The sequence below is a fragment of the Acipenser ruthenus genome, chromosome 30 (genome assembly GCF_902713425.1).
Source record: "Acipenser ruthenus chromosome 30, fAciRut3.2 maternal haplotype, whole genome shotgun sequence".
NCBI classification, from domain to species: Eukaryota; Metazoa; Chordata; class Actinopteri; order Acipenseriformes; family Acipenseridae; genus Acipenser; species Acipenser ruthenus.
In genome coordinates this window covers 9,170,772-9,183,234 of record NC_081218.1, presented here as the reverse complement: position 1 = coordinate 9,183,234, position 12,463 = coordinate 9,170,772, and the positions used below count along the sequence as shown (strand labels likewise).

Here is a 12,463-nt window from a genome sequence, read left to right as displayed (position 1 = left end):
GGAGACTGATCAGCTTCACAATCACCAAGGGAGCCATCAACACCCAGAGGAGACTGATCAGCTTCACAATCACCAAGGCAGCCATCAACACCCAGAGGAGACTGATCAGCTTCACAATCACCAAGGGAGCCATCAATACCCAGAGGAGACTGATCAGCATCACAATCACCAACAACATGAACACCCAGAGGAGACTGATCAGCTTCACAATCACCAAGGGAGCCATCAACATCCAGAGGAGACTGATCAGCTTCACAATCACCAAGGGAGCCATCAACACCCAGAGGAGACTGATCAGCTTCACAATCACCAAGGCAGCCATCAACACCCAGAGGAGACTGATCAGCTTCACAATCACCAAGGGAGCCATCAATACCCAGAGGAGACTGATCAGCATCACAATCACCAACAACATGAACACCCAGAGGAGACTGATCAGCTTCACAATCACCAAGGGAGCCATCAACATCCAGAGGAGACTGATCAGCTTCACAATCACCAAGGGAGCCATCAACACCCAGAGGAGACTGATCAGCTTTTATTCTAACTGCAAACATCCCCAAGCAGGGGGTGTTTTGTTTTTTTTCTAGGGAATTAGCTTTAGGGATATAGCTACATTTCTAACTGAGGCGTCACCACTCTCATACAACTTATTACACAAAAGCCTGCATCACCTCAAAACAAACTAAATGAAGTAGATAGAACAACACAGTGCTCTTCCACGCAAAGCAATATCTGATTAGCAGAAAAAAACACAATTACTGAATACACAACCCAGCTTTTCAACATTAAACTAATTATCTTTCAAAGCAGCACAAGAACATAATTACTACTTAATGCTGCAAACTGCGTTTGGTGCAGGCAGACTCCTAATCACACAATTACCTCCCCACCAAAAAACTGTAACAGCCCTAATTCGTTTTTGCGGGGGGCTAAGGCCCACCATTCCCCATTGGCAGTGCAGCACATTTTGCAATGATCCCAGCCAGCCTGAGTGTGGACAGCAAGAAGAGGAACTGATCTATCTGACATGTCTGCTTGAGAGCTTCTCACACAATAGAAACTGCAGCCAGGCACCTGCTTCCCCTAGGAAACCAAGGCAACGCAGACAGACCATAAACACAAGCTGTACAAGGGCACACAGTGTACAATCACACAGCACCAAGCCTATAATATTCAGAAATAATTGTCCTGGCAGAACTTGGACATGACACAGTGCTGTATCAGATGCATGCCTAAAAAAAAGGAATGAAAAAGATGCTGAGGAATACTAAATTAAGATACATGTGAATTGACCCAGACTAATTCTCCAAATACAAGTCTCTATCCCCCTCCCTCTTCCACCGGGCAGCACAGTAACCGTTTAAAGAGAGCTGGTTAACTAAAAGGAAAGAAGAATGCTACATTAAGAATGGTTTTGTCTATCCGTCCATATTTCCCATTAGCTTGCAAAGTGGAAACAGAATATCAGTAAAACCTGCACACTCAGGACTGTCTCTCTTTCCCGGCCTTACCTCTAAGAATTGTGCGCTGACTTTGAACTCGGGTGCCTGCTCCCCCCGCTCCTGCGCCTCCCCTTTGCGGTGCTCGATCCCCTGGAACAGGTGCTTGATGGCCCGCGGGATGATGCCCTGCTCCTCCGCACTGATGTTCATGTCGAAGCCCGTCCCCATTGTGTACGTCTTACCAGACCCGGTCTGCAGAGGGAGGGGCGACAGTGACAGGACAAGCCAAGCTTGGGAGCAGCCAAGAGGAAAACACCACCACGGACCAGCAATCCTATTTAACGCAGTCGTGATCACGTCAGTGGTGGCTGCTGACTGTAAATTGATACTTTTCATGACCTTGCTTGCATCACCTGCTTACATAGATCTCTACAATGATGCGTGTGATCTTCCTGTAAGTTTAGTGTATATCCTTATTCTCAATGTAATCATTTCAACCCTACCAGCATTGTAATGGCTGAATACAATTTTGTTGAGGTCTGGTTTGCCGCAGAGGCAAGTGTAGGTTTCAGAGCTCACCTGCCCGTAAGCGAACACAGTGGCATTGTAGCCTTCAAAGCAGCCCTCAATGAGCTTCTCCACGCAGGCACTGTAGATCTCATGCTGCTGGGAGTCCCGGTCGAACACAAAGTCGTAGGTGAAAGCCTTGTCCTTTCCCAGCAGCACCTGGGGCTCCCCTGGGGTCACCAGCGTACAGATGTGACATCCTTCGATCTTCTCCTTGGCCATCTGAGGCCGGATCCTGAGATGAAGAACAGGGCTCCAGGTTAGGTCACACCCACACAGACATATATCATTCATTAATATTCAGACAGGTAACCATGCACAGGGCTTACAAGCTGCTCCTAAAATTACATACAGTAACACAAAGGCAGACTGAGGGGGAATACAGCAGTTATGAAAATAACACTACCTGCCAATGCAGGACAGCTCTGATGACCACACGCCTATATGCTTTACTCCAGAGCAACAGTCCCACAGACATCCCAAAACACCAGAGCCCAGCTGCTTTAGGACTGCTACCAGGCGCTCCTGTGCTTATGCAGGTGTTTCTTGGCTTGACTAGACTATCAAATGCAGTTGTGCGTGTCTTCTTTTATGAGAAGTTTCGTTAATTAAAACTGCTGAGAAGAAAGCGTCTGAGAGAAGTAGCAGTTGTGTTTTGCCCATCCCGGGTTTATTGCTCCCTGGATCCCCTGTTGCTTTACTGGCTTCCTGCACTTTGCAGAGCTCCTAGGATACGCATGCCACCGAACCCATCAACGAGCTACTAGCAGGACTATTGATCTAATAATGGGGCTCTTTACAATATTGTCATCTGTTGGCAACTAATGAGACGCTAATGGAAAAGCATTGGTCTTCAAGAAGTCCTGCAGAGCAAACAGAAATCAAACAAATGCAAAAACCTGATAAAAACAGCATATTTGATGTATATGATCAACTTATATTTGGACAGATTTTAACAGAAATTAGTGTGTAAGATCCTATGAAAACCACCAGTCAAATCTTCCTTCTACCATCTTCAAAACATCTCCAAAATCCGTCCCTACCTTTCCCTCTCGGATGCGGATGTACTTGGTGTTGCTGCTGCTATCATGTATTATGCACTTTCCACTGTATTTAATGTACTATTTCATGTATTATGCTACTATCATGTATTATGCACGTTATACTGTATTCAATGTATTATGCATTTCTTTTTTTTTTACTATGTATGATGCATTTCTCCATATTTAAAGTATTATGGATTTCCTTGTTGTTACTGCATTTTGTAAAGCGCTTTGGTGGTCCTCTATGAAAGGCGCTATATAAAATAAAGATTGATTGATTGATTGATTGATAGATATATTGGTCCCATCTCCTCCAAAGGCTATCATCATTTTCAAACAAGGTCATCTTTCACTTGTCCAGATCAGATCGTACTGTAGCTCACCACTTTGTTTGAGAGCAGACAAGACCAGACAGTCTGCATCTTTAAAATAATTAGCGTCGTTTTCCGATGCGAGTGGCGCTCAGTGATATCCGGGAGCACCACCCCGAGGCTCTATTATAACGCACAGCCAGCAGGTTATCTGTGAGATTGATTAGCTGACTAGACGTAAGCTGCAGTCTGGCTGGAACAGGACTGTGAGCAAGAAAACAAAAAGCAAGGACATCTCTTACAGCCACTCAGGGGGAAGAGGGAATACAAATAAAAAAGGAAGCATGCAAATACAGCAAAAAAAAAACTCACGGCAATGTCAATGCAAGGCAGTGATCATGCCAACTTTGGTGAAAATGTGATGTAAATAGAGGGGCTTGGTGGCTGATTTACTATCCGTTCAGCCCTGGAGTCCCGGGTTTGAAACTGTATCAGGACAAGAGTAATACAAGTTTGGGGGTCTCATCTTAATCCCAGATTAACCTTCATGCAGTATCCTACTGGTTGTGTTCAACGAAAGACATGAAAGGCAGCAGGCACATACAGTACAGAGTAAGGAAGGGTTATTTTACACAGACACAAGCACAGTCAAATTCATCAGATTTGATCAGTAAAGATCCTTCAGGAGCAGGAAATGACTGAGCCAGGGACTTTTCTATTGTGATCTGCTGCCCCTGTACTGTACCCAGCTAACGCCCAACAAGTTCTTACAATGCCCATCCATGAATCACTGTTCATCAAGGAGAAACAGTACAAACTGCTCCCTGTCCAGCACAGCCAGCGCCAGCCTAATGCAGGACATGCTGCTCGTTCTTCATCCCAGGGGGAACTCAAAAAACAGACAGTCACTCACATGCCATTGCATTACATGTTAAACAGACAGTCACTCACATGCCATGCATTACATGTTAAACAGACAGTCACTCACATGCCATTGCATTACATGTTAAACAGACAGTCACTCACATGCCATTGCATTACATGTTAAACAGACAGTCACTCACATGCCATTGCATTACATGTTAAACAGACAGTCACACACATGTCATTGCATTACATGTTAAACAGACAGTCACTCACATGCCATTGCATTACATGTTAAATAGGCAGACCCTCCCAGATAGGATCGGTCAATCCTTGTCTAACCCCTCATTCTTCATCAATAGCCCTGTCTATCCTCCCATTGGCCTGAAGCGTCTGCCTCGTTCTCTTATTCTACAAGGACAGACCTCCATGCTTCCCTGTTACAGTGAATGAGAACATTCAAAAGAAGCAGGTAACAGGGGCTGCAGGTCGAGTTTCAGGAAGTCAGTGATCTGTGAAAGAAATACATCTCTGGAAGCGCAGAGCAGAAATCATGCATTCATTCATTAACTCGTGAACTTCAGACTCTTTCTTTGCATTGAAACAAAAAGTGACATGCAAAAGAAGGGGAGAAACTGTAAGCCACACTAATCTGTTTAAGACGTGGAAACATCTAAAGGTCAGTTTACTCATCACATCGACACACGAGGGAAGCCGGGTTATGTGCGAAACGCAAAGTAAAGGAGGACATCTCAATAGAGACCGGAAAATCTGACAGCATTGGCCTCCAGCAGCGAGTGTGCATGACAGAGCATTAACTGCAGGTGATGTGTTGGAGAGCCTCTCAATGCACTTCTGTCTCCTCTTGGCAAGACTCAAACGCTAGGTTCGGAGGTCAGAAAGACATGTTCCCATAGCAACCAAACCAGCCACTCGAATATGCAAACTAATAATCCAAAATAGCCCAGGCTACACATCCGCATTTATGTAAATATAATAACCCTCCCACCCCCCAACCCCCGTCTAACATCCCAGTGCTTCTGAGATACAATGCCTCATTGTGTGGCTGAGCAATTACATGCCAACGTTTGGACAGAAGAACTAACTGGGATGAGGTCCAAGGACTCAGTTCATTAGACTGCAAGGACTCAGTTCTCAGAGATAATAAAATCAGCTTCTTACATTGCAACCTCCATTAGATTGGTACTGCATAAGAGTCCATCTCTTCCCATTCCTTTCTGCAAGTGGAGTAGACAGAGTCCACAGTCTACATTGTCCATCGTCAGCCTTGCTTGCACTGTAGAAATGTACTGGTTGTACAACACAATCTTGTATCCCCGTTTGCTCAACGGCGACATGCAAACCAATCCTCCAGCAGTACAGTGGAAAGGATTTCTAATTACAATCACATGGTGGTCATTATTAAAGTGTTATTCACAAAGGGAACAAGGGATTCAGAACAAGTAAAGCACAGTGGCACTGATTGGGTAGCACGAGGTCCCCACTATCTATTCCATTCCATGGTGCACTGTGATAACATTCTACATTCTCATACCATTACAGCTTCCCTTGCACAGGCCCGGTCCCACTACAGAACCATTGCACTGAAGATCAACTAGTAAGGAAACGCACTCAGATGCAGATTTATTTATTCTTGCCTTTCACATTCATGCTTTTTAAAAGGTCGTAATGTTAGTCTAGGTGACTCAAGTCCGACTGTTTTACTGCCATAGTGCTACTCGTTGCTGGAGGCATATTCAATGCAAGCGTCAGTGACTCAGTGTTCCAGTAGTGTTTATCTGTTTACAGGCCATTTCTCCTTTCGAATAGGTCCCTGAAGTTAAATCTCACTGTGCAAGCAGTACAACACTCAGCCATGCTCCTCTGCTACACTGTCATCTTCTTCACTACAAAGGAGAAATATATTTGAAGCATATGCTGCCTGTGTGACTTCCATTTCAGAATGCTGTTACCAAAAGCAAGATACATATTCCAAAGAATGACATGAACGCAATATAGCACCCATAAAAGACCACCAGACAACTATGCCCAACATGTTCATATACAGTAACAAACAAGAAAAAGCACAGACTAATTCACAAATTTATATATTATTATGACAGCAACTGTAAACAGTGCTCGAATCCCTTAGATTTTGGCTTGTTTGAAGTGCCATAGTTTCTCAAAATGTTTGAAATCTGTATGCAGGCACTCTAAACTGAAACATCTTGAGTGTCTCTTTATCGCTCCTGCATTCAGCAGTTAAACAAACACATGGAAGTTCACTCTTTTTAAACCCTCATCACTAGAGAACAGCCAGCGTGACCATTTAACCACTTCCTGTAACAGTCACTATTGCACGAAACAAGAAAAGCTGCAATGTTATGTTTAGAAAGAGTTACCCATTCACACACACCCTAAACCCCAGCTAACGCCAACAGATCCCAGCTATTAGTATGAGTTTGCATGAGCTCAACTGGACACACGACACATCTGTGGTACAGGTTAACTCTTAAACCTGGAATGGCTCAAACTGCTATGCAATGAGAGTCTGAAATCCTGCTCTGGTTGAGTATGAATTACTGTTGCACATTCTGGAGAGTTGGGAGGCTCTGCTGCTCTAGCTGCCCTTGAAGATGTCTGGAAGCAATTACTCTTGATGGATTGAGTAACTGAGTGATTGATAGATTGTCCACTGCTCCAAAAACACATGTCTGGTGTTCACAGATCTAGATTAACACTAATCTGCTTTACCTTTAGTTTTTTACACACTGGGTTTCCACCATACCAGCTTTCCTCCCCTCAGTGTAAAACAATAAAAACAACAGCCACCCTGTCCTGCCCACCCCCTGATGGATTTATACAGCTCAGCTGGCTCTGCCCAGCACAGGCCAGGAGTTCCCTGCAGTGCACCCGTCTGCACCCTCGACCCAGTCTTTTCAATCTTTACTGGGCTACTACCAGTGGCACCGCCCAGCACAGAAGCTGGGAAAAACAACATCAATCCTCGAGTGTGGAAAAGCTAGCGGAGGAAACAGGATTTCCTCCTCTAATTCCAATTATTTATCTGTCTGGGGAAGTTTTTCCACACAAAGAGCATTCTTCACACCCCCGTAGAAACTGGAATCTGAGCAAAAAGAGAGGCATCTCACACTTCACACAGAAATGTAAAGATCCAAAACAAAGCCATTTGTTATTCTCTCAAACACAAGCACATAAATAGCTATGTGCAGCCCTTGAAAGGATCTGACCTTTCGAAACAGTTCCAATCTTCTAACTTCAAAGATCAGTCACTCAACCCCTCTGCACTTCCTCCTGTACCAGTGCTGACCTCATTCTGCTTGAACAGCCACAAGCAATTCTTCATGACCAAATCGGCTGAGGAGTGAAATCAGATAGTTCTTTATTTTTATTTCAAATGGCACAGCTGAGACCCGTTTTACAGCTGAGACGTCTTGCTGAGGGGTCTCACACAGTGCTGGACTGATCCCAGGAGTCGAGACGTCTTTCTCAGGGGTCTCACACAGTTCTGGACTGATCCCAGGAGTCGAGACGTCTTGCTCAGTGGTCTCACACAGTGCTGGACTGATCCCAGGAGTCGAAACATCTTGCTCAGGGGTCTCACACAGTGCTGGACTGATCCCCGGAGTCGAGACGTCTTGCTCAGGGGTCTCACACTGTGCTGGACTCTGATCCCAGGAGTCACTGCCTCCTTTATCACTGCCTGCCTCCCATATTAACATAATTTAATGTACCAGTAAACTGCCCAGCTGCTGGAGTCCAAGCTGTTAACATCCAGCTAATTAAACACGTCTCTTTTCATTGTACACTTTATTGGCTCTCTAAAGCCAGATTGAATTTCACTACATCCTGTCCAGTTTGTGTCACATTGTTTTTTTAGTTTTTTACACCAAGCCCTATAAGCAAAAAGACTTAGAGGATCACTGCTTTTCTAATCAGTAATCAGTTCATTGTAACCCAAAAACCTATGAGCCCCAAATACACATTAAAACAACATGATTGGTTAAGCAGTGGAGAGCTAACAAAAGGTATTGACAGGACCCAATAGCAGTAGACCTCCCACAGATTACTTGTATTGCACGAATCTATACTTATTCAAGTGACTCGATTTAATCACAACAATTGTTTCCTACATATTTTACATACAGGTCCTGATAAACAAGACTTACAGACCCTTTCTTCCCCTTCCCCAACAGCCTCTTTCACAGCAGAACTATCGCAATGTGCGAATTTGCATACTGTGCCACCTGCTGTCTCTAAATTACTTCAGCTTTGCATAAACCTGGGTTATTTAAGTAAATCTTAGCCACGCTGGATTAACAGAACCAACACTGCAGCGAAGCTTTTGACATCAAGAGGGTCATTTTACCTTCTGTGGAAAGAATCAGTCAAGGAATCAACAGCAACAGAAACAAACCCTGCTTGCACAGCTAGGAGCTCTGATTGCATGGCTATCAGCTCTGATTGAACAGCCAGCAGCTCTGATTGCACAGCCAGCAGCTCTGACTGCACAGCCAGCAGCTCTGATTGCACAGCCAGCAGCTCTGACTGCACAGCCAGCAGCTCTGATTGCAGGGCTAGCAGCTCTGATTGCACAGCCAGCAGCTCTGACTGCACAGCTAGCAGCTCTGATTGCACAGCCAGCAGCTCTGATTGCACAGCTAGCAGCTCTGATTGCACAGCTAGCAGCTCTGATTGTACTGCCAGCAGCTCTGATTGCACGGCCAGCAGCTCTGACTGCACAGCTAGCAGCTCTGACTGCACAGCCAGCAGCTCTGATTGCAGGGCTAGCAGCTCTGATTGCACAGCCAGCAGCTCTGATTGCACAGCCAGCAGCTCTGACTGCACAGCTAGCAGCTCTGATTGCATAGCCAGCAGCTCTGATTGCACAGCCAGCAGCTCTGATTGCACAGCCAGCAGCTCTGATTGCACGGCCAGCAGCTCTGATTGCACGGCCAGCAGCTCTGATTGCACAGCCAGCAGCTCTGATTGCACAGCCAGCAGCTCTGATTGCACAGCCAGCAGCTCTGACTGCACAGCTAGCAGCTCTGATTGCACAGCTAGCAGCTCTGATTGCACAGCCAGCAGCTCTGACTGCACGCCAGCAGCTCTGATTGCAGGGCTAGTAGCTCTGATTGCACAGCCAGCAGCTCTGATTGCAGGGCTAGCAGCTCTGATTGCACAGCTAGAAGCTCTGATTGCACAGCCAGCAGCTCTGATTGCACAGCCAGCAGCTCTGATTGCACAGCTAGCAGCTCTGATTGCACTGCCAGCAGCTCTGATTGCACGGCCAGCAGCTCTGACTGCACAGCTAGCAGCTCTGATTGCACAGCCAGCAGCTCTGATTGCACAGCCAGCAGCTCTGATTGCAGGGCTAGTAGCTCTGATTGCACAGCCAGCAGCTCTGATTGCAGGGCTAGCAGCTCTGATTGCACAGCTAGAAGCTCTGATTGCACACCTAGCATGTCACCCTGGGATTCTTCAAGAAGCTGCTTGATGAGATTCTGGGATCAATAGTTTGTGAACTTTCTTATGTTCTTATGTTCTTAACTGCCATATTCAGATCATTTAAATAACAGATTTAAATAACAGTATACACATAGGCTAATACAAAAGCAGCAACTTTAAAGTTACATTACAACACAGATAAGAAAACAATTTTTAAAAAGTAGGTGTTGCTTTTATTGACCCTAGGAATAACCAGCAGCCCCCATCCTGTAATCTCAGAGTGCGGTTTGGAAGATACGGGGTCAGTAACTCCTGCAAACTAGGTGCTAATCCAATCAGGGCCTTGTAAGTTAACAGCAAAGTCATAAAATCAATTCTGTACTGCACAGGGAGCCAGTGTAAAGAGGTCAAAACAGGTAATATGTTCACTTTTTCTGGTTTTAGTCAGAATTCTAGCGGCGGTATTCTGAACAAGCTGCAAGCGGGATACCACACGTTTTGTGAACTAGCATTCATAAAATCATTATAAAATATATTGTTTATATATATATATATATATATATATATATATATATATATTGTGAGATAGAGGGTTGTGAGAGGGTAATGCACAGTTTTGATTTGTGTTGCTTTATTGTTTCATTTGATTTCTTAATTGTCTTATTGTTCTGTTAATTTGTTTATTGATTAATTATCACCCACACCTGGGTAAAATTGTAAATTAAAACCAGGTGCAGAGTATTTAAGACGTGCAGCTTGTCTGCACGGGGCTGCTGAGTAGAAGGAAGCAGAAGAGAGGTGTTCTGCTTCCGAGCAGTGGGAAGAAGTAAGTGCTGTGTTAGCGTTTGTGTTTGGTGGCAGGTAAACAGCTTAGCCGTCCTGCAAGGTAGTAAGGGAAAATCCTGTTTAGTTAGCGCTCCAGTGGGAGTTAGGTGTTTGTTTGTGTTTTGTTTATTTTTGGTTTTATTAAAAATTAGCGCGTCAGCGCTTTAAAACTCCATTTCTCGTGTGTTGGGTCGTACTTTTAAAGGGGCAACGAACCCGAGTGGGTGAGTTCGTTTACAATATATATATACACAGACGTGCTCAAATTTGTTGGTACCCCTCCACAAAATACGAAGAATGCACAATTTTCTCTGAAATAACTTGAAACTGACAAAAGTAATTGGCATCCGCCATTGTTTATTCCATATTTAATAGAAATCAGACTTTGCTTTTGATTTTTTATTCAACATAATATTGTAAATAAGAAAACAAATGAAAATGGCATGGACAAAAATGATGGGACCGCTAACCTAATATTTTGTTGCACAACCTTTAGAGGCAATCACTGCAATCAAACGTTTTCTGTAGCTCTCAATGAGACTTCTGCACCTGTTAACAGGTAGTTTGGCCCACTCTTCCTGAGCAAACTGCTCCAGCTGTCTCAGGTTTGATGGGTGCCTTCTCCAGACTGCAAGTTTCAGCTCTTTCCATAGATGTTCGATAGGATTCAGATCAGGACTCATAGAAGGCCACTTCAGAATAGTCCAATGTTTTGTTCTTATCCATTCTTGGGTGCTTTTAGCTGTTTGTTTTGGGTCATTATCCTGTTGGAGGACCCATGACCTGCGACTGAGACAGAGCTTTCTGACACTGGGCAGTACGTTTCGCTCCAGAATGCCTTGATAGTCTTGAGATTTCATTGTGCCCTGCACAGATTCAAGGCACCCTGTGCCAGGCGCAGCAAAGCAGCCCCAAAACATAACCGAGCCTCCTCCATGTTTCACTGTAGGTATGGTGTTCTTTTCTTTGAAAGCTTCATTTTTTCGTCTGTGAACATAGAGCTGATGTGACTTGCCAAAAAGCTCCAGTTTTGACTCATCTGTCCAAAGGACATTCTCCCAGAAGGATTGTGGCTTGTCAATATGCATTTTAGCAAATTCCAGTCTGGCTTTTTTATGTTTTTCTTTCAAAAGTGGAGTCCTCCTGGGTCTTCTTCCATGGAGCCCACTTTCGCTCAAAAAGCGACGGATGGTGCGATCAGAAACTGACGTACCTTCACCTTGGAGTTCAGCTTGTATCTCTTTGGCAGTTATACTTGGTTCTTTTTCTACCATTCGCACTATCCTTCTGTTCACTCTGGGGTCGATTTTCCTCTTGCGGCCGCGCCCAGGGAGGTTGGCTACAGTTCCATGGACCTTAAACTTCTTAATAATATTTGCAACTGTTGTCACATGAACATCAAGCTGCTTGGAGATGGTCTTGTAGCCTTTACCTTTACCATGCTTGTCTATTTTCTTTCTGATCTCCTTAGACAACTCTCTCCTTTGCTTTCTCTGGTCCATGTTCAGTGTGGTGCACACAATGGTACCAAACAGCACAGTGACTACTTTTCTCCATTTAAATAGGCTGAATGACTGATTACAAGATTGGAGACATGTGTGATACTAATTAAGGAAACTAATTAGTTTGAAATATCTCTATAATCCAATTATTTATTATCTTTTCTAAGGGGTACCAACAAATGTGTCCAGGCCATTTTAGAATATCTTTGTAGAATAAGCAATAATTCATCTCTTTTCACAGCTTCTTTGCTTTATTCTATGACATACCAAAGGCATGCAAGTATACATGATAAAATAGCTTTTAATTTCATCACTTTTCAGGAGGAGTGAAGCATTATTTCAATGAGCTGTAAGGGTACCAACAAATTTGAGCACGTCTGTGTATATATATATATATATATATATATATATATATATATATATATATATATATATAT

General features: G+C 44.1%; 1 protein-coding gene across 4 annotated transcripts in view; it reads right to left on the bottom strand.

The window, feature by feature from the left end:
* The window catches only part of LOC117435116 (kinesin-like protein KIF21B), a 63,568-nt gene that overhangs the window by 35,945 nt on the left and 15,160 nt on the right, over positions 1-12,463 (bottom strand). For all 4 annotated transcript variants that reach the window (XM_059004706.1, XM_059004708.1, XM_059004707.1 and 1 more), the window contains exons 2-3: positions 2,025-2,247; positions 1,515-1,697 (exon numbers count right to left, since the gene is read on the bottom strand). In XM_059004706.1, the coding sequence (XP_058860689.1) occupies positions 1,515-1,697; positions 2,025-2,247 (406 nt within the window). The remainder of the gene's footprint in view (positions 1-1,514; positions 1,698-2,024; positions 2,248-12,463) is intronic.